This window comes from Mustelus asterias, chromosome 11 (assembly GCF_964213995.1).
Source record: "Mustelus asterias chromosome 11, sMusAst1.hap1.1, whole genome shotgun sequence".
Taxonomy (NCBI): domain Eukaryota; kingdom Metazoa; phylum Chordata; class Chondrichthyes; order Carcharhiniformes; family Triakidae; genus Mustelus; species Mustelus asterias.
In genome coordinates this window covers 102,451,475-102,477,636 of record NC_135811.1, presented here as the reverse complement: position 1 = coordinate 102,477,636, position 26,162 = coordinate 102,451,475, and the positions used below count along the sequence as shown (strand labels likewise).

Sequence of the window (26,162 nt, the reverse complement as noted above, 5' to 3'; positions counted from 1 at the left end):
CATTAGGCAAGGATTGAGAATTGAAGTGAGCTTGGTGGGCTCAAACTACTGGGTTTACAGAATCATAAAATCATGCAGTGCAGAGGAGTTCCTTCGGCCCATCAAGCCTGCACCGACACATGTGAAATACCTGAACTCCCACCTAATCCCATTTACCGGCACTTGGCCCATAGCCTTGAATGTTATGATCTGCCAAGTGCTCATCCATGTGAGGCAACTTGCCTCTACAACTCTCCCTGGTCGTGCATTCCAGGCCGTCACCACCCTCTGGGTAAAATATTTTCCTCACATCCCCCCCTAAACTTCCTGCCTCCTCACCTTGAACTTGTGTCCCTCGTGACTGACCCCTCAAATAAGGGGAACAGCTGCTCCCTATCCACTCTGTTCTTGCCTCTCACAATCTTGTACACTTTAATCAGGTCACCCCTTAGTCCTTTCTGCTCCAGCGAAAACAGCCCAAGACTATCCAGAATAACATCAAAGCAAAATACTGCAGAGTCTGAAACAAAATCAGAAAATATTGGAAAACCTCAGCAGGTCTGACAGCATCTGTGGAGAGAGAATAGAGCCAACGATTCAAGTCCGAGCTGCAGCCCTGACGAAGGGTCATCCCGACTTGAAACTCCATTCTCTCCCTACACAGATGCTGTCGGACCTGCTGAGATTTTCCAGCATTTTCTGTTTTTGTTCCAAGCCTATCCAACCTCTCTTCATAACTTAAATGTGATGATAGAAGTCACATAGTCACATTCCTGATAGAAGTCTACAAGATTATGAGGGACATGGACCGAAGCTTTTTCCCAGGGTGGAAGAGGAGGCATAGGTTTAAGGTGTGAGGGGCAAGGTTTAAAGGAGATGTACGAGGCATGTTTTTTACACAGAGGGTGGTAAGTGCCTGGAACTTGCTGCTGGTGGAGGTAGCGGAAGCGGATACGATAGTGACTTTTAAGGGGTGTCTTGACAGATACAAGAATAGGATGGGAATAGAGGGATATGGTCCCTGGAAGGGTAGGGGGTTTTAGTTCAGTGGGGCAGCATGGTCGGTGCAGGCTTGGAGGGCCGAAGGGCCTGCTTCTGTGCTGTAACTTTCTTTGTTCTTTGTTCCATCCCAGCCGCATCCTGGTGAATCGCTTCTGCATCCCCTCCAGTGCGCTCACAACCTTCCGATGATGGGTTCACACTATTCATGGTGTAGCAAGAGGTGAAGGCACGGATAGGGGTGATTAAAGGGACATTGAAGGAATCAGGAGTAGATTCTTTAAGATGATCCTGATGGAACAGGCTCGAGGGGCTGAATGGCCTTTTCCGCTTTCCATGTTCTGAGCAGTCCAATACCCTTCACCAGCTCATTCATTCCAAACGGTTGTTAGGAGGTAGTAAGTAGGCTGGGGCGAGAGGACATGCACATTGTGAATATCATGTGGCTTTATAGGAAATAGCTAAGGTCTGAGGGACATGGGTTGCGTTCATGTTCAATGTCAACATGCAGATAACACTTAAAATTTTTAATACTTTTAAAAGATGCCATCAAATCTGTACTGTCTATAGCATGCGGCAATTAGATATCCAGTTACAACAGCATTTCCAGACTACTTTCAGTTTTCTTTGCCTTTATTGCTTTTGTGAGATCAGTAATTATAACCACACAGTAAAGAACCCCTTTTTACATATATATATTCTGGTATGGAGTTTTGTTCTGGAATGGTGATTGTTGAAATGACGACATTTGACTTTCCCCTCCTGCTTTTCTGTTTCCCTTCTTGCTGACCGTTCCTCGTCACAGGTTCTCTTTCTGGGAGGGCCGGGCTGTCTTGAAGCTGGGTTTGCCTCTACATTTGTCACCTATGCTACCTTGCGATGCAATTAGGTTCTGCAACAACAGTCAGAGCAATCCTTGTAGGCGGCAGAGTTACAAGAATTGCACGTTGCACAGGGCCATGGTTTTTCTTTTGCTATTCCCTGTAACCTTTTGTACCAATTTTCCTGACATTTTCAACTCTTTTTATGCATTCGTGGGACAAATGAGTGTCGTCTGGCTGGGCCAGCATTTATTGCCCATCCCTAGTTGCCCGAGGGCAGTTGAGTGTCAACTACATTGCAGTGGCTCTGGAGTCACATGTAGGCCAGACCAGGTAAGGACGGCAGATTTCCTTCCCTAAAGGACAATTGGTGAACCAGATGTGTTTTTCCGACAATCGACAATGGTTTCACGGTCATCAGTAGATTCTTAATTCCAGATATATTTTATTGAATTCAAATTCCACCATCTGCCGAGGCGGGATTCGAACCCCGGTCCCCAAAATATTAGCTGAGTTTCTGGATTAATAGTTTAGCGATAACACGACTAGGCCATCGCCTCCCTTGTGAAACCAAAGGCCTAACTATCATTTGGACTTTTACACAGATCCTTCCTGCCTGCACTTTCTTTCCCCGACTGTGCACCCTTGAAATTTAGACACCAATTATCTGGACATCCCCCCCACCTCCCCCGGATATCATGCCAATGTAGTCATGTTTCAAATCCTTCTCCTCAAGGGTGCTAATTGTAGTTTTTCCATTTGTAGGCATTGCGTGTCTTTCTATCCTGCTTTCTCCTATCCTTGCTTTTGATCAATACTTAGGAAAAAACTGGTGTAAACATCATCCAATGTTCCGAGAGATGGATAGAGGGCAGCCAAAAGTGAGCTTTCAGAACTAATAGAGAAGATTGTTACAGAAAACAGCATGACACCAGACTTAATGATTTTCTACCAAGCATAACAATGAAATGGCAACAGGCAAATTAATTTTTCCTGGCACCTCTGCGATAGGAACAATTATCCTTAACTTCACCGAAGAGTAGATGGGAGAGAGATAAAATGCTGGGTAATGCTTGTTTATATGCAATATAAACTGTTTCACTGAGGCTTAAGTGTTAGGTCAGCTGTAGAGCTTTCAAAGTAACTTGGGAATTGCCTGTCTAACTTTTAAAACACACACACACACGTATGAAATCATGCCATAGTGACAATGACTGTGGTTTTGAAATGGTCTGAACTCACTTCAGCCACTTAAGGTCTAATTCATTGCTTTCACAACACTTTTCAGGGTCTGGACTTGCAGATATTGGACAGGCAGAGACCCCAGACTCTGGAATTCCCTCCTCCCATTCTGTCTTTTTTCAAATTCCCTCCCTTCCCTTACATCCATGACTTTGACTAAGCATTTGGGCACTCATGCTAACATCTAACATAAGGTCGTGAATGTAGCCCAATCCATCACGCAAACCAGCCTCCCGTCCATTGACTCTGTCTACACTTCCCGCTGCCTCGGCAAAGCAGCCAGCATAATTAAGGATCCCACGCACCCCGGACATTCTCTCTTCCACCTCCTTCCGTCGGGAAAAAGATACTAAAATCTGAGGTCACGCACCAACCGACTCAAGAACAGTTTCTTCCCTGCTGCCAACAGACTTTTGAATGGACCTACCTCGCATGAAGTTGATCTTTCTTTACACCCTAGCTATGACTGTAACACTCTCTCCTTTCCTTCTCTATGAATGGCATGCTTTGTCTGTATAGCACGCAAGAAACAATACTTCTCACTGTATACTGATACATGTGACAATAATAAATCAAATCAAATCAAATCTTCCTTGTCACCCATTTTACATTAGGGCGTCACGGTAGCACAGTGGTTAGCACTGCTGCTTCACAGCTCCAGGGACCTGGGTTCGATTCCCGGCTTGGGTCACTGTCTGTGTGGAGTTTGTACATTCTCCTCATGTCTGCGTGGGTTTCCTCCGGGCGCTCCGGTTTCCTCCCACAGTCCAAAGATGCGCAGGTTAGGTTGATTGGCCATGCTAAAATTGCCCTTAGTGTCCTGGGATGCATAGGTTAGAGGGATTAGTGGGTGGATATGGGGGTAGGGCCTGGGTGGGATTGTGGTCGGTGCAGACTCGATGGGCCGAATGGCCTCTTTCTGTACTGTAGGGATTCTATGATCTCTCGCCTTGGGAGGAAGCTCTCCCTTAACAGTGTGATATAATTCAAGCTGTTATATGGTGGTCACAATTCTGAACACTTCAATATGCGGGTTCTTCTGATTCTTTGTGATTGAAATTAAATTGGGAAATATTAACAGTGAACATGACAGGAGATCCCCAGAAAGGTTTATCAGGCCGCAAATGTAATAAGGGTCCTAACCTATTTATTTTGGCGCCCTTTTCACGATAGCAGACAGAGGCTTTTTGTACGAATACATTAGGGCTGTCATCACCAATATCTCAGCAAAGTTTCAAGTCTTTCTTCAGTCTGTGACTGAAATTTGGAACATTGATCTGTTTTTGAAAGCTACCAGGTGTCGCAAGTAATCTCATTACCATCCATGCCCGAGGCAACAAGTCAAATGATTACTTATTGCCATATTCTCATACCTTACGTTAAGAATTCTGTAGCAAAACCTCCTCATTTCAACAACGATCACTGAAGTTTTGTGAAGTCAGTTTAAGTAGAGGCCAGGAGCCACTGATCAGATGCTCTGACCTTATTCATAGAATCCATACTGTGCAGAAGGAGGCCATTCGGCCCATTGAGTCTGCACCGACTCTCCAACACCGCATCTTACCCAGGCCCCCTCCCCCACCAACCCCCCGCCCTATCCCCAGAACCCCACACATTTACTCCTCTAATCCCCCTAACCTACACATCTTAAAAAACTAAGGGACAATTTGACATGGTCAATCGCCCTAACCCGCACATCTTTGGAGTGTGGGAGGAAACCGGAGCGCCCGGAGGAAACCCACGCAGACACGGGGAGAATGTGCAGACTCCGCTCAGATAGTGACCCAAGCCAGGAATTGAACCCGGGTCCCTGGTGCTGTGAGGCAGCAGTGCTAACCACTGTGCCACCCTAATCCTATGGCCTGATCTTCAAACGGCTTTTTTTGGGAGGAAGTTGTGTCGTTTGGAGTGAAGCAAATTGCTTCCGCTCTGCTCTTGTGAACACTCTAAGAGTTTTAACTACACCAGGTTAAAGTCCAACAGGTTTATTTGGCAGCAAATGCCATTAGCTTTCGGAGCGCTGTTCCTTCGTCAGATGGAGTGGAAATCTGCTCTGTTTGCTCTGAAATGTGCCCTGTTTGAGAGCAGATTTCCACTCTATCTGACGAAGGAGCAGCGCTCCGACAGCTAATGGCATTTGCTACCAAATAAACCTGTTGGACTTTAACCTGGTGTTGTTAAAACTCTTACTGTGTTCACCCCAGTCCAACGCCGGCATCTCCACATCTTGTGAACACTCACCAGAAACACTGATTTAATGCCAGCACATTTCAACATCACAATATTTTTTTCTTTGTTGAGCAGATAGAAACTGTCAGGGCAGCACAGTGGCACAGTGGTTAGCACTGCCGCCTCACAGTGCCAGAGACCCGGGTTCAATTCCCGGCTTGGGTCACTGTCTGTGCGGAGTCTGCACATTCTCCCCGTGTCTGCGTGGGTTCCCTCCGGGTGCTCCGGTTTCTTCCCCACAGTCCGAAAGACATGCTGGCGCCAAAGCGTGGCAACTAGGGGAATTTCACAGTAACTTCATTGCAGTGTTAATGTAAGCCTTACTTGTGACTAATAAATCAACGTTACTTGATTGTAACTGTCTCTTTATACAGGGACTGGTGAACGATTTCACGTAAAGTGGAAGGTAAACACTATGAGATTCTTTGGCAGGAAGGAGTTTGGTGAAAACTGATCTCAGGTCTGGGTGTTCGCTGCCAACTCCCAGCTAAATGGCCTGTGTTACAGATGCAGAGAAATTTGAAAGTACTAATCTTCATCCTGTCAGACAACTGAAAAGCTAATTAGGGAAATCCAGTGATATTTAAAATCTTCCGCTTTAAATTGTTGAAACTGCTTTCTAATGTGCTATGAAATTTGCCACGTTTCAATGAACAAGCCGTTTCCTTTCTCAGGTGGTAATTCTCTCATTAAGTTAAGTGTCTCAAGTCTGGAACTTATTGCGAGCTGTACGAGCAAATTGATGCTTAACGAGACTTCATCAAATTCTCCTCTCTCATATCTCCATCAAGATTTCATTTGAAATGTTAATGTGGCAGAGAGGTGAGAGTGTGTGTGAAGTGTTCACAATGAGTCCCAGGCTTGAAGCATCCACAGACGGCAATGTTGCTTGTGAGTCAAAAACATCCAATGGGACTCTCATACCTGGATTAAAAATAAAGGGAATTTAGAACCTTGAGGATTTGAGATTCTGGAGGCAGGTTACCATTTTGAGAAGCAAAACAAGCCTGGCCCAGGTTTTTTTGCATTAAGTTAAATGATTAGGCATTTCACACAGTGCCAGGATTGTTACAGCACAGAATGAGCCCATTCGGCCCATCATGTCTCCTCCAGCTCTCCAAATGAGCAATTCACCCAGTGTTATTGTGCCGTTTCTCCCCCTAACTCTGCACATTCTCTCTTTTCAGATAACAGTCTAAGTTCCTTTTGAATGACTCAATTGAAGCTGCCTCCACCACACTCTCAGACAGTGCATTCCAGACCCTAACCACTCACTGTGTGAATCTGTCTCCACCACACTCTCAGACAGTGCATTCCAGATCCTAACCGCTCACTGTGTGAATCTGTCTCCACCACTCTCTCAGACAGTGCATTCCAGACTTAAACCGCTCTTTGCATGACATGCTTTTTCTCAAATAATTTTTGCTTCTTTTGACAATGATTTAAATCTGTGTCCTCTCTCAATCCTGTCCCTCAAATCTCTCACCAATTTTTACAGATGCACCATAGAGAGCATCCTTTCCGGATGTATCACAGCTTGGTATGGCTTCTGCTCTGACCAAGACCGCAAGAAATTACAAAGGGCTGTGAACATAGCCCAATCCATCTCGCAAACCAGCCTCCCATCTATTGACATTGTCTAGACTTCCCACTGCCTTGGAAAAGCAGCCAGCATAATCAAAGACCAATTTTGTACTAATTTTCCTGACACTTTCAACTCTTTTTATTCATTCATGGGTCATGGGAGTCACTGGCTGGCCAGCATTTATTGCCCATCCCTAGTTGCCCAAGGGCAGTTGAGTGTCAACCACATTGCTGTGGAGTCACATGTAGGACAGACCAGGTAAGGATTTCATTCCCTAAAGGACATTAGTGAACCAGATGGGTTTTTCCAACAATCAATAATGGTTTCATGGTCATCAATAGATTTTTAATTCCAGATTCTTTTTATGGAATTCAAATTCAACCACCTGCAGTGGTGGGATTTGAACCCGGGTCCCCAGAACATTTGCTGAGTTTAGTCTAGCGATAATACCACTAGGCCATCGCCTCAACCTATCTGGTCCTGGTGCCTTATCCACTTTAAGTACAGGCAATCTATTCAATAACTCCTCCCTTACCAATTGAAAACCTTTCTAGTGTCTGAACTACATTCTCCGTCACCATAGTCTGAATAGCATCTTCCTCGGTAATCGACATCTTCCTATGTCCGCTGCCCCCCAGGCCTACAGGTTCCGTTTCAGAGAGAAGGAGAAACCAAAGACCATGTCATTGACAGCAGTGTTATTTCAGAGCTGTAGCTCAGATTTGAATGCATTTAGGGACATCATCGAATTGAGTCTTGGGAAATCCATACCCAGTTGTTAGTAGCTGCTTCTTCTTGGACAATCTTTCTTGGAGAAGCCGTAAGCACGCGGGGAGTAAGAAACTATTTCAGTGGTGTCACAGTGAATTCTAAATGTGTGTGATATACAAACCTGGTGTTGATTTTGAACCCGTCACAGTTAGAACGGCAAGAAATAAACACTGCATTAGATAGGTGGCACGGTGGCACGGTGGTTAGCACTGTTGCCTTACAGCGCCAGAGACCCAGCTTCAATTCCGACTTCGGGTGACTGGCTGTGTGGAGTTTGAATGTTCTCCACGTCTGTGTAGGTTTCCTCAGGGTGCTCTGGTTTCCTCCCACAGTCACAAAGATGTACGGGTTATGTTGATTGGCCATGATAAATTGCCCAGTAGTGCCAGAGAGATTAGCAAGGAAAATACATGAGGTTACAGGGATAGGGCCCTGGGTGGGATTGTTGTCGGTGCAGGCTCAATGGGCTGAATGGCCTCCTTCTGCACTGTAGGGATTCTATGATAGCCTGAACATACTAACCGTGACTCCAGGGAGAGGCTAAGAACTGCTAATGGCAGTCCATAGAGAGAATAAAAGGTGTGAATAGGGATGATTTCAGTTTCTCTGCTGTTTGGCCATTCACACCTTTTCTCTCTATGGGGTGCCATTAGCACCTCGTAGTCATTCCTCTGGTTTCTGTGGCTATGACTCATCTTTCATTCCCTTAGCCTACAGTATAAATATCTCCCACTTTCTCTGCCTTTGAGCTTTGACAAAGGGTCATCTGGACTTGAAACGTCAGCTCTTGGCTGGGATGCCAGACCTGCTGAGACTTTCCAGCATTTTTTCTTTTGGTTGCATCTATCTAGTGCCTTCACAGCTCTCAGGGATGAGATTCTCCAGCCTCTGAGCCACATGTTTCTTGCCGACGGAAGGTGGAGCGTTGTTTGCTAGCCGTGGGATTCGCTGGTCCCGCAGCGGTCAGTGGGAATCCCGGCCCAGATGTTCCAAAGCACTTTACAGTCAATGAAGGACTTGTGAGGTCTAGTCACTGGAGTAATGTAGGAAATACAGCAGCCAATTTGTGCACAGCAAGCTCCCACAGGCAGCAACGTGACGATGGCCAGATAATTATTGACAAGAACACCGGGATAATTCATTGGCTTTTCTTTCAAAATGCCAATGGGATCATTTATGCTTATCTGAAAAGGAAGATGGAGCCTTTGCTGAACATCACATTCGAAAGATGGCACCTCCGACACTGTAGCACTCGCTCCTTAGTGCACTGGAGTGTCAGCCTTGATTCATGTGCTAAAGTCCCTGGGCGGGATTTCCTCCCGAGTAAGGGGCGGAAGTTCTGCCTGCAGCCAAATTCACGCTCATTGGAGTGGGAAAGGTCTGCTGAACAGGCAGTGTTGGCAGAAAACACCATCTACTATACTCCTTATACACCTATGACTGTGCGGCCAAATTCCCCACCAACTCGATTTTCAAGTTTGCTGACGACACCACCGTAGTGGGTCGGATCTCAAACAATGATGAGACAGAGTACAGGAGTACAGGACAGAGTACAGAGTACAGGAATCTGTATCTTAATTCCAATTACTTGCCTTGGCTCCATATCACTTAAAACAAAAGTCTACCAGCCTCGATCTTGAACTTTTCAATGAATCCCCAGCTTTAACAGCTTTTTCAGGTGATGGGGAGCTGGGGGTGGGAGCTATCTCCTCCCTCTGCCACTGGGTCCGAGACTTCCTTAACCACAGACCACAAGCCATAAGGATAGGCAACAACACCCCCTCCATGATCATCCTCAACACCGGTGCCTCACAAAGCTGTGTTCTCAGCATGTTTCAAACTCTATTATACTCTTTATACACCTCTGACTGTGCGGCCAAATTCCCCTCCAACTCCATTTTCAAGTTTGCTGACGACACCACCGTAGTGGGTCGGATCTCAAAAATGACGAGACAGAGTACAGGAATGAGATAGAGAATGTGGTGAACTGGTGTGGCAACAATAATCTCTCCCTCAATGTCAACGAAATGAAGAAGATTGTCATCGATTTCAGGAAGTGTAGTGGAGAACATGCCCCTGTCTACATCAATGGGGAAGAAGAAGAAATGGTCGAGAACTTCAGGTTTCTGGGTGTCCAAATCACCAACAACCTGTCCTGGTCCCCCCATGCCGACACTATAGTTAAGAAAACCCACCAACACCTCTACTTTCTCAGAAGACAAAGGAAATTTGGCATGTCAGTTACGACTCTCACCAACTTTTACAGATGCACCAGGAAAAACATTCTTTCTGGCTGTATCACAACTTGGTATGGCTCCTGCCCTGCCCAAGACTGCAAGAAACTACAAAGGGTTGTGAACGAAGCCCAGTCCATCACTCAAACTAGCCTCCCATCCATTGACTCTGTCTACACTTCCTGCTGCTCAGAAAAGCAGCCAGCATAATTAAGGACCCCCTGCACCCCGGACATTCTCACTTCCACCTTCTTCCTTAGGGAAAAAGACACAAAAGGCTGAGGTCACGTACCAACCGACTCAAGAACAGCTTCTTCCCTGCTGCTGTCAGACTTCTGAATGGACCTACCTTATATTAAGTTGATCTTTCTCTACAACCTAGCTATGACTGTAACACTACATTCTGCACTCTCTCCTTTCTTTCTCTATGAACTGTATGCTTTGGCTGTACAGTGCGCAAGAAACAATACTTTTCACTGTATGTTAATACATGTGACAATAATAAATCAAATCAAAAATGTTCCAATGAGACCTGAAGCCACTCTCTTCCTCCTCGAACACAAGATTCTTCTCACTCCTTGCTCCCTCCATTCCTCTCGCAGTTGTTACTTATTCAGCTATTTTGCCAGCCTTCCTCTTTTGTCCTTCCTCCTCACTTTAAAACCTCTCTTCTTTGACCATGTTTGGGATTCCAAACTGAGCCTCTCTGTTTCTTCCTCATTCCCCAATGCTTGGCTTCAATTCAAGCCCTTTCCTTCCCATTTGCTTCCTGCTTGCGATACAGATTCGATATAAATACAGGTTTGCTGTGCGTGCTTAGGTCCGGGAACATCCATTTGAAATGTTACATCCTTTAATAATCTAGAATCACAGAGTCCCTACAGTGTAGACGGAGTCCATTCGGCCCATCGCGTCTGCACCAACTCTCCAACAGCACACCTTACCCATGCCCACCCCCCTCCTATCCGCGTAACCCCACATGCCCACACATTTTGGGACACTAAGGGGCAATTTAGTCTGGCCAATCCACCTAACCTGCACATCTTTGGACTGTGGGAGCAATCTGAAGCACCTGGAGGAAACCCAGACACAGACACGGGGAGGAAGTGCAAACTCCAAACAGACAAGTGACCCAAGGCCGGAATTGAACCTGGGTCCCTGGCACCAAATCAAAATCATCCAAGATATCCTGGTCCATGCCCTTAGCAATAGCAAAGTCCCAGTGAAATAGACCTGTTGTCAATGAAATAATTGTCACCTTACGTAGGAAGAAATGGTTCTATTTGGCTTGGCTCCCAAACTGTGCTAACAGTGAACTGGGGGAGTGGAGGGGAAAGAGCAGGTGAGCCTGGGGGACTATATTTGTGCTTTTTAAAAATACAATATTTCCAAAGGTGGGCAGAGTGGACAACAGAGTGAAGGCTGCTATAAAATATCTTCTGATCATTGCTTAACTGCAATCCGAGGAGAGTGTTCAGCTTTGTGCTGTGCATTTATCAATATGGCGACAACAAGTGAAGAGTGTGTGTTACACGGAGCACATTCTGGACCCACCAACCTCCGGCATTTCAATGTGGCGCAGTGGTGACAAGACAATGTGGGACACGGGTGATAGGAAGGAGCTAAATGTTCAGTCTATAACCGTCTGCATATTCTCTGTTTGGAAGAGGAGGTCACAGCCTTGGAGGTTTAAAAAACAAAAGTCAAATTTCCTGGAGAATGTCCGCCGGCACGACTCCTCGCTTCTTCCCACTGCAAACCTTGACAAAGCCGTTCGTCTCCTCGCCTCGCCCGACACAGATCTGAAAATGGGGAAATCACAGAACATTTACTCAGCGTCTTCCATGGGAGGTTTAGGGGGGATTTGAGGAAAAACCTTTTTTTACTCAGAGGGTGGTGATGGTCTGGAATGCGCTGCCTGGGAGGGTGGTGGAGGCGGGATGCCTCACATCCTTTAAAAAGTACCTGAATGAGTACTTGGCGCGCCATAACATTTAAGGTTATGGACCAAGTGCTGGCAAGTGGGGGTAGGTGGGCAGATCAGGGCATTCCATGCGTTGGCGCAGACCCAATGGGTCGAAGAGCCTCTTCTGCACTGCGATTCAGTGCAGCAAATGTCCCAAAATGCTTTGGGGTTGGATTGTAGTCAAAACCTGGTCAGCAAAACAACTGAACGATTGGGAGATCTTCAAAGAGGCGATTCTTCAGATGGGGGCAGTTAACCGTTAAAATGGAGATGTTGGCCAGAATTTTTCCGCCTCGCCCACCCCAGATTCGAGGCGGGTGAGGCTCACAACACTAAGGGGCAGCTTAGCATGGCCAATCAATCTAGCCTGCACATCTCTGGAGTGCGGGAGGAAACTGGAGCACCCGGAGGAAACCCACGCAGACACGGGGAGAACGTGCAGACTCCACACAGGCAGTCACCCGAGGCTGGAATTGAACCCTGGTCCCTGGAGCTGTGGGGCAGCAGTGCTAATCACTGTGCTGTCATGACCACTGCTCTTTCTGACATGCATTAATAGCCTGCACTTGGGTTTTGGGGGCATAATTCCAAATGTTTGCAAATTGTGTATAACTCAGATGTAGTAAACAATGAGGATGATAGTAACAGACTTCAGGAGGATATAGACAGATTGGTTCTATATATAGGGCTTATGGAGGAACTAAGCATTAGTGTAGAATCTGAAATACACGCCTCTCCAGGCTCTTATCCTGCGGTTTTACATCTGTTTTGCTGCTCTTGATTTTGAACAAACAAGTCAAGCAGATAGTGCTGAAATTGTAGGTTTGATCTCTCCGGGGAATCAGATCATAGCTTACACCAATTTATTTCTTCCTTACCCAGCCAATCCTTGGCAGCACATGATGTCGCACCCGCACCCCCACCAAGCATACACATCATTCCAAATACAGAAATACAGGTGCAATGTGTGGAATTTTGGAAGTGGTCTAAAGCTTTTGGGATGTGGATAAAGATTCTGGCTACGGTTGGATACATACCTAGAGCGCTAATCACTGCGATCCTCCCCTCAACCCGGGGCAGCATGGTGGCGCAGTGGTTAGCACTGCTGCCTCACAGCGCCAGGGACCCGGGTTCGATTCCTGGCTTGGGTGACTATGCCAAGTCTGCGGGTTCTCCCCATGTCTGTGTGGGTTTCCTCCGGGTGTTCCGGTTTCCTCCCACAAAGATGTGAGAGTTGAGTGGATTGGCCATGATAAATTGTCCATTAGTGTCAGGGGAATTAACAGGGTAAATATGTGGGGTTACAGGGACAGTGCCTGGCTGGGAGTATTGTCAGTGCAGGTTCGATGGGCCGAATGACCTCCTTCTGCACTGCAGGGATTCTATGTGCTGGTTAGGTGCATTGGCCGTGCTAAATTTTCCCTCAGTGTACCCGAACAGGCGCCGGAGTGTGGCGACCAGGGGATTTTCACAGTAACTTCATTGTGATGCGAATAAATAAACTTTAAACTCCAAACTCCCCAATTCCACGTTCTCTCGCCATTGATTGACTGGTTCACCAACACATCCATCTCTACGCTGCCCACTTTTGAAGAGTCCGGAACAATCCAAATGGCCTTCACCCCTCCCCCCCCCTCTCCCCATCTCGCCCTCCCCCGCCCCCCCCATCCTTCCTACCTCCAATAACTAACAAGAAAGTTTGAAGAAAATGAAATTACTCTTCTTTTAATGTCTCATCATAGTTCCTGCAGCAATTCTTGGGAGGCCTCAATGAGAGCTGTTCTGATCGGTACTGGTGTGAAGTTGGTGTTTGTAAGATTATAAAAATGGTAAAATGCTAAGAGTTGTAAGATTGTATTGGATAAAAGCAAATTACTGCGGATGCTGGAATCTGAAGCCAAAAGAGAAAACGCTGGAAAGTCTCAGCGGGTCTGGCAGCATCTGTAAGGAGAGAAAAGAGCTGACGTTTCGAGTCCAGACGACCCTTTGTCAAAGCTCACGAGAGAGAGAGCGCGAGAGAGAGAGTGCGAGAGAGAGAGCGCGAGAGAGAGAGCGCGAGAGAGAGAGCGCGAGAGAGAGAGCGCGAGAGAGCGTGAGAGAGAGAGCGCGAGAGAGAGCGTGAGAGAGAGCGCGAGAGAGAGAGTGCGAGAGAGAGAGCGCGAGAGAGAGAGTGCGAGAGAGAGAGCGCGAGAGAGAGAGCGCGAGAGAGAGAGCGCGAGAGAGAGAGCGCGAGAGAGAGAGCGCGAGAGAGAGAGCGTGAGAGAGAGCGCGAGAGAGAGCGCGAGAGAGAGCGCGAGAGAGAGAGCGCGAGAGAGAGAGCGCGAGAGAGAGCGTGAGAGAGAGCGCGAGAGAGTGCGAGAGAGAGAGCGCGAGAGAGAGAGCGCGAGAGAGAGAGCGCGAGAGAGAGAGCGTGAGAGAGAGCGCGAGAGAGAGCGCGAGAGAGAGCGCGAGAGAGAGCGCGAGAGAGAGCGTGAGAGAGAGCGCGAGAGAGAGCGCGAGAGAGAGCGCGAGAGAGCGCTAAAACCTGGTTGTATTTTGTGTGACTAAAATTTCTATTATTTTTGTGAATAAATGGGAATTGTATTTATCTAAACAGCATTCCATTAGAATAGCGTTTTATTCCGTTTGTTAATAGTTTAGTTAACCTGTTCACTGCTAGTTAGATAATTAAAGTGTTACTTGTTGATTTTACAGTCTCAAGTAGATATTTTGATTCAACCACAATGTTGCTGAAGCGCCGATAATCCCCTTTCTCACACACACTTTAACAGATTATGGAGGGACGTACTTCTCTTTGAGTGGTTGAGTGTTAGTTCTCAGAGAGGACATCAACCTCCCCCTCCTAAACAGTACCCACAGCGGGAAACTTTGCATCCAATAAACGTTGCCGGGCAGGCGCTCCCGGGGATAGAAGCAAAGCTCAGAGCGCCAGCGCATCAGTCCTGACATTGTGTTCTTCTCATTTAGCGTTCTACACAGTCACTTAATAATCTTTATACCAGTGAAGATCAGCAGTCTTTCTGCTCCAACTCCGTCGGGACTGAAAGCTGAGAGCAGGAGATACATTTTGTGTCTTGTGCTTTTACACAGATCCAGTTGTGCTTACAGTGGGACCTGGGGTCGGTATCAGTGTTCGGCTCTGATATCACCATGTAGCTGAAACTGGCAGGGAACCAGGAGCATTTACATAAAACAGCAATGGACCATCTGCTGCAGTGTCCTGTTAAACACAGCTTCTTATCCAGAGTCACTGCTTCGGCATATAAATTAAAAATGTAATCTCTGTGTTACAGTAATGACCTTACAATATGGCTCAACCTCTGTCTGCTTATTAATAGACCATGGATTGTGACAACCCCCCCCCCCCCCCCCTCCCTCTGGACCACCATTACTCATCTTACAAACATTACAAAATGAATCTATTTGAATACATATTGTTGTATTTTCTTGAAGAAAATTAAAAGGAAAATTCTAATCAATTTCCTCTACTTGGGCTTGAAGCTTTGGTTGGCTTCTTTTTCACTTGACGGTCATTCTGATTTTATCTTTGGAGGTTTAAGGCAAATCTTTGGCTTCAGAAAAAGCTCTTATTACCAATATTAATCAAAAAGCAAGTGGAAATTTATTTGTTGCAGATACTGGGGCTTCACGGTGGCACAGTGGGTTAGCACTGCTGCCTCACAGCGCCAGGAACCCGGGTTCAATTCCCGGCTTGGGTCACTGTTTGTGCGGAGTCTGCACGTTCTCCCCGTGTCTGCATGGGCTTCCTCCAGGTGTTCCGGTTTCCTCCCACAGTCCAAAGATGTGCAGGTTAGGTGGATTGGCCACAATCGGTGCACAGGGTGATGGGGTTAGGGCGCGGAGTTGGGCCTAGGTAGAATGCCCCTTCAGAGGGTCGGTGCAGAATCGATGGGCCGAATGGCCAGCTGACGTGGGAGGAAGTGCGGAGGCAGCCACAGGGACTGCTGGGAGTGATGGTGAGCTGTTCAACAGACCCGCCTTCGTGCTGTGGGACTTCATCCCAGTGAAAACGAAGATACAAATGGCTCTCCAGCCCTCACCCTCAAACCCTCTTCACCCTCCAAACACTCGCCATGCCCCATCCCTGATGTCACGGGTGCTAGAACATGCAGTCCACTGGGGCAGAGATCATAGAATCATAGAATGATACAGTGCAGAAGAAGCCATTCGGCCCATCGAGTCTGCACCGACACGTGTGAAGCACCTGACCTCCCACCTAATCCCATCTACCAGCACTTGGCCCATAGGCTTAAATGTTATGATGTGCCAAGTGCCCATCCAGATACTTTTTAAAGGACGGGAGGCAACCCGCCTCAAACACCCTCCCAGGCAGTGCATTCCAGACCCTTACCACCCTCTGGATAAAAAGGATTTTCCACACAGCCCCCCTAAACTTCCTGCCCCTCATCTTGAGCCTACGTCCCCTTGTGAGTGATCCTTCAACTAAGGGGAACAGCTGTTCCCTATCCACTCTGTCTATGTCCCTCATAATCTTGTACACCTCGATCAGGTCGCCCCTCAGTCTTCTCTGCTCCAACAAAAACAACCCAAGCCTACCCCATCTCTCCTCATAACTTAAATGTTCCATCCCAGGCAGCATCCTGGTGAATCTCCTTTGCACCCACCTCCTTCTGATAATGTAGCGACCAGAAATAAGGAAATTTGGCATGTCAGCTACGACTCTCACCCACTTTTACAGATGCACCATAGAAAGCATTCTTTCTGGGTGTATCACAGCTTGGTATGGCTCCTGCTCTGCCCAAGACCGCAAGGCACTACAAAAGATCGTGAATGTAGCCCAATCCATCACGCAAACCAGCCTCCCATCCATTGACTCTGTCTACACTTCCCGCTGCCTCGGCAAAGCAGCCAGCATAATTAAGGCCCATGCAGCCCGGACATTCTCTCTTCCATCTTCTTCCATCGGGAAAAAGATACAAAAGTCTGAGGTCAGGTACCAACCGACTCAAGAACAGCTTCTTCCCTGCTGCTGTCAGACTTTTGAATGGACTTATCTTGCATGAAGTTGATCTTTCTCTACACCTTAGCTATGACTGTAACACTACATTCTGCACTCTCTCCTTTCCTTCTCTATGAACGGTATGTTTGTCTGTATAGCGCGCAAGAAACAATACCTTTCACTGTATGTTAATACATGTGAGAATAATAAATCAATCAAAGAAATGCACAGTACTCTAGCTGTGGCCTCACCAAAATTCTATCCAACTCCAATATGACTATCCTGCTTTTGTAATCTATGCCTCGCTTATGCTCAGCCAATACATTTAACAGCAGCAGTTTGACAAGGTGGGACTTGTTAGATAGTACTGTCGCCTGATGCATTCGTCAATATTCATAGCTGGCAACGGAAGTCCATAATCCCAATCAGCTGATCCCCACAACCCTCTCTCCTCCCCTCGCCTGCCGAATGCAATGACACTGCTCTTGTCCTTTCTCATCTGAGTTCAACTCAGCCGGGACATTTCCATTAGCCAGGAGTTCAACAGTGACACTCATGGACTGCATAATGCATTTGTTTAAAGTTTATTTATCAGTGTCACAAGTAGGCTTACATTAACACTGCAATGAAGTTACTGTGAAAATTCCCCGGTTGCCACACTCCGGCATCTGTTCGGGTACACTGAGGGAGGATTTAGCATGGCCAATGCATGTCTTTCTGACTGTGGGAGGAAACCAGAGCACCCGGAGGAAACCCATGCAGACACGGGGAGAACGTGCAGACTCTGCACAGACAGTGACCCAAGCTGGGAATCGAACGCGGGCCCCTGGCACTGTGAGGCAGCAGCGCTAACCACTGTGCCACCATGCCTCCCAGGGAGAGACATCTGCCTACTCTTTCAGTCAGAGAATTCCAATTCCATTGTCTTTTTCAAGCTTTTACTGACCTGTAATTCTTTTAGGGGCAACTGTCCCTGCTCTTTGCTACCCTGGAATGTTCTGCTGCACTGCCAAACCCTTTCTCCAGGCCGGACACGTTGAACAAAATTTGCCGGGAAGAAGCCAATTCTGTCGCCAATTTTGCCCTGGAACAAAGCAGAAGAGAGCTGGGTGAGAATTGAGCGATTCTCTGCCCAAAACACACCGACCGGGCAATTCCCAAACAACGTTGATCATTTTTCCCCCCCAAACCTGTCCTTGGGGGTAACGGATGAAAATGAATCATTAAACAGCAGACAGCATGTTATAGACCAGGTGCTACATGTGGTTTCTCCTTTAATATAACATCAGAGTAAGATATGGTCTAATTACAGAACTCCCACAATCACTGCATCATCTAAAATGCAGGCAATTAGGTGCCACTGTGAAAAATCGCTTTGCAAAAGCGAGTGTCCAAAACCTTCTGCCACTTCCTTGATCTGATAAAACTGTTTGAAGTAGGAGATCTTTGGACCTCAGCTTCTTTTTGCCGTGGCATTCAGTACATTTACTCTGCGGGGCAGATTTTACAGAACCCACAGTGACAGAAGAATAACGGAAATCGAACAATTGCTGAAAAAAATATAGTTACTGCTTCCTGTTTGGCCTCGACTCACTGGGCATCAGGCTTGCCTCTGATTCGGAAGCTCATGGGTTCAAGTCTCACTCTAAAGACTTGAGCACTTCACTGGGACTGATGGTCAAGTGCAGTACAGAGGGAATGCTGCACAGTCAGAGGTGCCATCTTTCGAGTGAGGCATTAAGCAAAGGTGTATGTAAAAGATCCCATGGCACAGCCGCGAAGAAGAGCAGGGGAGTTCTCCTCAGTTCATTTTTTAAATTAATTCATGGGACATGGGTGTCACTGGCTGGCCAGCATTTATTGTGTGGAGATGCCGGCGTTGGACTGGGATAAACACAGTAAGAAGTTTAACAACACCAGGTTAAAGTCCAACAGGTTTATTTGGTAGCAAAAGCCACACAAGCTTTCGAGGCTCTAAGCCCCTTCTTCAGGTGAGTGGGAATTCTGTTCACAAACAGAGCATATAAAGACACAAACTCAATTTACATGAATAATGGTTGGAATGCGAATACTTACAACTAATCATGTCTTTAAGAAACAAAACAACATGAGTGGAGAGATGAACACCGCTCGACAATCACCAGGCAAGACTGTTCTCTTCCTGTTGGGGAGCACTTCAGCGGTCACGGGCATTCGGCCTCTGATATTCGGGTAAGTGTTCTCCAAGGCGGCCTTCACGACACACGACAGCGCAGAGTCGCTGAGCAGAAACTGATAGCCAAGTTCCGCACACACGAGGACGGCCTCAACCGGGATATTGGGTTCATGTCCCACTATTTGTAACCCCCACAGAGTTTCACTGGCTGTCTTGTCTGGAGACATCTTTTTAGCCTGTCTTGATGCTCTCTCCACTCATGTTGTTTTGTTTCTTAAAGACATGATTAGTTGTAAGTATTCGCATTCCAACCATTATTCATGTAAATTGAGTTTGTGTCTTTATATGCTCTGTTTGTGAACAGAATTCCCACTCACCTGAAGAAGGGGCTTGCAGCTCCGAAAGCTTGTGTGGCTTTTGCTACCAAATAAACCCGTTGGACTTTAACCTGGTGTTGTTAAACTTCTTACAGCATTTATTGCCCATCCCTAATTGCCTCAGGGCAGTTGAGAATAAAACTCATTGCTGTGGCTCTGGACCAGGGAAAGACGGCAGATTTCCTTCCCTAAAGGACATTAGTGATCCAGGTGGGTTTTCCGACGATTGACAATGGTTTCACGGTCATCAGTAGATTCTTAATTCCAGATATTTTTTATTGAATTCAAATTGCACCATCTGCCGTGGTGGGATTCGAACCCGTGATTCCCAGAACATTACCTAAGTTTCTGGATTAATAGTCTAGCGATAATAGCACTAGGCCATTGCCTTCACCATTGGTCAAGGCCAATAATTATCCTTCAGTCAAACTCACTGGAATAGGCTATCTCGTCATTATCCCCTGCTGTTTGTGGGATCTTGCTGTGTGGAAATTGGCCATTCCATTTCATACATTACAACAGTGATTAATGTTTCAGAAGATACTTCATGTGGGAGGTTTTGAGGTTTGTGAACCGCACCATGTAAATGGAAGTATATGTTTAACTATTTCCTCAGTATCTAGGCCAGTGATTCAGAAGCGAGTTGGAATTAATGATATAATATGAAGCTGAAATAGTTATTAGGCTAAAACAACCAGCTTTTTCTGAAAGGCTTCTTATCACAGCAGGGTGAGTATTAAAGGAGGAAATTACTGTGGTATAGATGGGGAATAGATTGCCTTTACTATAGGGATTGCAAGAGATAGGACATGAAACACTTGTACATTAAAGTGCATATTTCAGAAGAGCAAAGATAGGAAGCAAAGGGACAGCATAACTGGACACAAGATCATCCAATCATCCATTGTTGTCTAACAATTTGCTCAATGGTTTAAGGGTCATAAAATAATAAGAAAACATTGAACTCTGCATGAACTACGCATCATAAGAAAATGGTATGAGAAAGAGTTAAAAGCTTCACTCAGTTATGGCCATCTTCATGTTGAGGCATCATGGACACGCTTTGGATAAGCAGCACTCAAAGCTACATATGAGTATTAGATGTAGAAGCCGTGTGTATTATCTCCATGGGGCTATAATCACTGAAGTTAATTGCCGGTCATATTCCCCTATCTTTACAAATCCACTTTTAATTAAGGATCAGGAAGAATTATCCAGGAAAGGACGCTGAATACTTAAGCCACATTCTTGTGACGTTGCAACCAATACTCTGACTCTGCTCCCTCTGAAAGTGTCTGAAAAATCAAAGCTCAAAGAGGCACAGTCACCTCTGCATCGATTTCAATCCTGGGCAGAATTGACGTATGGGAATTCTCAAAGAATATGAATTCAGAAATCTCACAAGGCTGGTTTCAGTATCTGAAAACGGTTGCTCTGTCCAAAGCTCACAGGGATAAGGTTAAGACTGGTGGATGGAATGAGAGTCAGAGTAGGAGGTTGAAAGTTTATTTATTAGTGTCACAAGTAAGCTCACATTAACACTGGAGTGAAGTTACTGTGAAAATCCCCTAGTCACCACACTCCGGCGCCTGTTCGGGTACACTGAAGGAGAATTTAGCATGGCCAATGCACCTAACCAGCATATCATTCGGACTGTGGGAGGAAACCTGAAGCACCCGGAGGAAACCCACGCAGACACGGGGAGAATGTGTGAGGACTCCGCACAGACAGTGACCCAAGCCGGGAATTGAACCAGGTCCCTGGCCCTGTGAGGCAGCAAAACTAATCGCTGTGCCACCCCACATGGGATGGTCCCTGTTGGGGACCCAATGTAATGGTGCTCAGCATAAGGCAATGGCTTGGCTTGTGGGGGGGCGGGCGGGGGGCGGGCGGGGGGCGGGCGGGTGGGGGGGGGGGGGGGGGGCGGGATAGAAGGTTCCCAAAAAGATGCTGTTGTACTGAGAGCTGGGGCAGTAGAAATTTAGGGATGTCTTCCAAGGTCTGGAGGAACATTCCCGATTCTAGACCATAAGACACAGGAGCAGAATTAGGCCACTCAGCCCATCGAGTCTGCTCTGCCATTCAATCATGGCTGATATTTTTCTCATTCCCTTTCTTCTGCCTTTTTCCCATAACCCCTGATCCCCTTATTAATCAAGAATCTGTCTATATCTATCTTAAAGACACTCAATTCTAATATCCTGGGGACGCTCCTGATGCACCATCAATCGAGCAAAGACTAGTTTGTATGCAAGAACAAATAGGCTTTTATTAGCAAAAGACTTGGAGCACACCCATGCCGATGAACTGGTCCAGACTGAGGCAGGGGGGTGGGGAGCAGTCGCCTTTATACCTGGACCAGGGGGGGGGGAGGAGTCTCAGGTAGGGCCGGCAGGGATGTGTCCAGACATGTCACACACACACAGGCAATAAGCTAACAATGGTTTACCACAGCTCCCAAAAAAACCCTCTTACTTACACCAGCAGCTGATGGATGTTGTGTAATATCGGCCAGAGTGCGAACATTTAGAGACTTTCAGGCAAACATTGAGTGCAGTTAAGAGAAGTAACCAGTTAGATGCAGACAAGACCAGCGAGATAGTCTGGCGGGATAAGGTTTGTGTGACCTTGTCGTAAAGGTGCAACATGCAGAGCAGCTTGTGGGTGGTGATGAATTCAGCGATGCTGAATTATTGGCCGATCCAAAAGCAAAGCAATATAACACACACACACACAGTGAAGGGGAAGAGATGAAAAAAAAAGTCTAGTCTGCTTTTCGTATTGTCATCGGAACTAATGGGCTCCCTGTAAATCAGAACAGTACTTATTCATGCCAGCGGTTGATGCCTCGACCTGTCTGTACATCTCCTCCTGTGAATAATTTGAAATAAATATCAGGCCACAGCCTCATGGCTCCTGTAGGATTAATTAGGCATCAGACTCACATAAACAGTCACTGTTCAGCATTCCAACCAACAGTCCCACGGAATTCCAAAAAGGAGCAGGACAAATAAGTTGGAAATTATTATCAAGTGAAGGAGGAGGATTTGTGGTGATGGATAGGTCTGATTGGACAGATTTCTTGCAGGATTCATCACGTGACTTCACACCTCCAACAATCTGCCCTCAAATCTCCACCTTGGATCGTCCAAACATCCAGTTTTTTAAAAATTCATTCATGGGACACGAACGTTGCTGGCTGGCCAGCATTTATTGCCCATCCCATGTTAAGGTTTATTTATTACTCACAAGTAAGGCTTACATTAACACTGCAATGAAGTTTTACTGTGAAATTCCCCGAGTCGCCACACTTCGGCGCCTGTTCGGGTCAATGCACCCAACCAGAGGGCAGTAGTGAGTTAGCCACGTTGCACGTTGGCTCTGGGGTCGCATGTAGGCCAGACCAGGTAAGGACGGCAGATTTCCATCCCTAAAGGACATTAGTGAACCAGATGGGTTTTTCCAACAATGGTTTCACGGTCATCAGAAGATTCTTTGTTCCAGATATTTTTTTTATTGTATTCAAATTCCACCATCTGCCGTGGCAGGATTCGAACCCTGGTCCCCAGAACAACAGTGGAGTTTCTGGGTTAATAGTCCAGTGATAATACCACTAGGCCATCACCTCCCTGTACTCATCTACTGGGTTATTCAAAACAGTGCACAAGATTAATCTTTAATTCCTGGCGGGCTGGGAACTTGAGAGAGAGGAGAGTGCAACCCACAAAACAGGCAATACTCGCTTGAAAAGTGAGCAACATGGAGCACCAGCCAATCTTAGTGGCTGGACTGGGGTGTGGGTGAGGGTTAGGCTCCAACTGACATAGCACGTTGGCGCCAGAGTGGCTGTGCTTCCTCGGGAGATTCACCTGATCAAATCTGACCTGCATATTTAAATCAGGAGTTTGCAGCATTCCTGCCTGTCTGTTCAAAGAAAAACAGGTTAAAATGAAGACATGGCGACAGGCAGCCAAATCTAGGGATGGGGCAGTGGTCTAAGTAACTACTTAACCAGTGTTTAGAGTGCAAAAAAATCTTGCATTTACATTCATGACTACTGGTTGTCTTGAAGAACTTTAAAGTATTTTGGTAAAGGCAAAATACTGCGGATGCTGGGATCTGAAACCAAAAAAGAAAATGCTGGAAAATCTCAGCAGATCTGGCAGCATCTGTGGAGAGAGAACAGAGCCGATGTGTCGAGTCTAGATGGACATCTTGACTTGAAAGGTTCATAGAAATCCTACAGTACAGAAAGAGGCCATTCGGCCCATCGAGTCTGCACTGACCACAATCCCACCCAGGCCCTACCCCCATATCCCTACATATTTTACCCACTAATCCCTCTAATCTACGCATCCCAGGACACTAAGGGGCAATTTTAGCATGGCCAATCAACCTAACCCGCACATCTTTGGACTGTGGGAGGAAACCGGAGCACCCGAAGGAAACCCACGCAGACACGAGGAGAATGTGCAAACTCCACACAGACAGTGACCCAAGCCGGGAATCGAACCCAGGTCCCTGGAGCTGTGAAGCAGCAGTGCTAACCACTGTGCTACCGTGCCGGTTGGTTCTATTCTTCCTCCACAAGTATCTTGGTACTGTCGTCACATTAGTGATTATAGGAGACACGCCAGCCAGTTTTGACACAGCAAGCTCCCACAAACAGCAATGTGATAATAACTTTAGTGACATTGATTGAGGGGTGAATATTGGCCAGGGTACCAGCGATGCTCTTCTTCGAAATAAGGATCCTTTACATCCGGCCAAGAGGAGGGAAGGAGTCTTGGTTTAACATTTTATCGGAAAGACGGCACCTTCAACAATGTAGCACGCCCTCAGTACTGCATTGCAGCACCTTCTCAAATCAAGTGGCACCAAGACTCTCTGGGCGGAATTCTTCAGCCGTCCATGCCAGCGGGATTCTCCAGTCCTGCCAGCAGCGCACCTCCGCCCGTGGGTTTCCTGTCGGCGTAGGGTAATGCCAATGGAATCCCCATTGACAGCGGTAGAACCAGAGAATCCCGCCGCTTGCAAATAATGCGCCACCTCCCGCCTGAGGGAGACACGTGGCTGGGAGGCTGAAGAATCTCACCCTAAATGTTTACTATCTTTATTTTTTCAAGTCAGAATAGGATTGTTCATTTATTTCCCATGACATCCAACTGTAAATCAGCTGTTAAAAATAAAACCAATAAACTAGTGAATAGAAGGTGACGGACGCTTGAGGGACTGTTGGTCAAGAGGAGGTTTGAAGGATTTCTGGTTCAGGCAGGTATAGAAGATTCAGAGGGTTGGATACAGAGAGGTGTCGCTGTGGTGAATGCAGAGATGATGCGCTGAATGTTCAGTCCCAACACAGAGCCTCATTGGGAGCGGCACGGTGGCACAGTGGTTAGCACTGCTGCCTCACAGCGCCAGGGACCCAGGTTCAATTTCAGCCTCAGGTCGCTGTCTGTGTGGAGTTCGCACGTTCTCCCCATGTCTGCATGGGTTTCCTCCGGTTGCTCCGGTTTCCTCCCACAGTCCAAAGATGTGCAGGTTAGGTTGATTGGCCATGCTAAACTGCCCGTTAGTGTCTGGGGGATCAGCAGGGTGAATATGTGGGGTTACAGGAATAGGGCTTGGGTGGGATTGTGGCCGGTGCAGGCTCGATGGGCTGAATGGCCTCCTTCTGTACTGTTGAGATTCTATGAGTAACCGGCGTCATACCATAAGGAACAGAAATTCATGATCTGCCATTGGGCGGGATTTTCCAGCCATGCTCGCTCCAAGACCGGAAAATCCCGCCCTTGGTCAACGGACCTTTGCATGGTCCGTGTCTTGCCCGCTACGATTCCCATGGCTGGCGGGAAGGGAAAATTCCACCCATGTTTGGGAAAATGCTCCATGTTGCAATGTGTACTGGAAAATCTGAGGATATGCACTGCACCGGTTCACAGGAGGAACTATATTCTCTTTGAGATCCCTAAGTAGAGCATTTTGAATTGGGCGGCACGGTAGCACAGTGGTTAGCACTGCTGCTTCACAGCTCCAGGGCCCCAGGTTCGATTCCCGGCTCGGGTCACTGTCTGTGTGGAGTTTGCACATTCTCCTCGTGTCTGCATGGGTTTTCTCCGGGTGCTCCGGTTTCCTCCCACAGTCCAAAGATGTGCGGGTTAGGTTGATTGGCCAGGTTAAAAATTGCCCCTTAGAGTCCTGGGATGCGTAGGTTAGAGGGATTAGCGAGTGAATATGTGGGGGTAGGGCCTGGGTGGGATTGTGGTCGGTGCAGACTCGATGGGCCAAATGGCCTCCTTCTGCACTGTAGGGTTTCTATGATTCTATGAATTAGTAGAGGTTGCTGTGATTTCAGTAATAATAACGATCAATTATACAATCATAGAAATGGCCTCGCAGAAGGAGGCCATTCAATCCATCGTACCCATGTTGGTTCAATGGAAGAGCAATTCAGATTGAGAGGGGATTTGAGAAGTACTTTTTTCACTCAGAGGGTGGTGGGAATCTGGAATGCATTGCCGGGGAAGGTAGTGGAGGTCGGAAACCTTACACCCTTGAAAAAGTATTTGGATGAGCACTTGAAACATCAAAACATTCAGGGATGTGGCACAAGTGTTGGGAAATGGGATCAGTGCGACTTTAGTGGCAGTTATGGTCGGTGCAGACTCGATGGGCCGCAGGGCCCTTTTCCGCACTGTACGACTATCTGTGAATCCTCCCAAATAAAAGCGAAAACTGCGGATGCTGGAAAACTGAAGTAAAAACAGAAAATGCTGGATAAACTCAGCAGGTCTGGCAGCGTCTGTGCAGAGAAATAGAAGCT

The 26,162-nt window shown here is 46.9% G+C and overlaps 1 protein-coding gene across 1 annotated transcript in view; it reads right to left on the bottom strand.

Annotated features, from left to right (window-relative positions):
* Positions 1-7,543: 7,543 nt before the first annotated feature.
* Positions 7,544-26,162, bottom strand: part of LOC144500988 (SH3 and cysteine-rich domain-containing protein 2-like) — a 139,556-nt gene continuing 120,937 nt past the window's right edge. Inside the window, exons 10-11 of the mRNA XM_078224488.1 lie at positions 17,754-17,891; positions 7,544-11,662 (exon numbers count right to left, since the gene is read on the bottom strand). Of these exons, the coding sequence (XP_078080614.1) occupies positions 11,564-11,662; positions 17,754-17,891 (237 nt within the window). The 3' untranslated portion in view covers positions 7,544-11,563. The remainder of the gene's footprint in view (positions 11,663-17,753; positions 17,892-26,162) is intronic.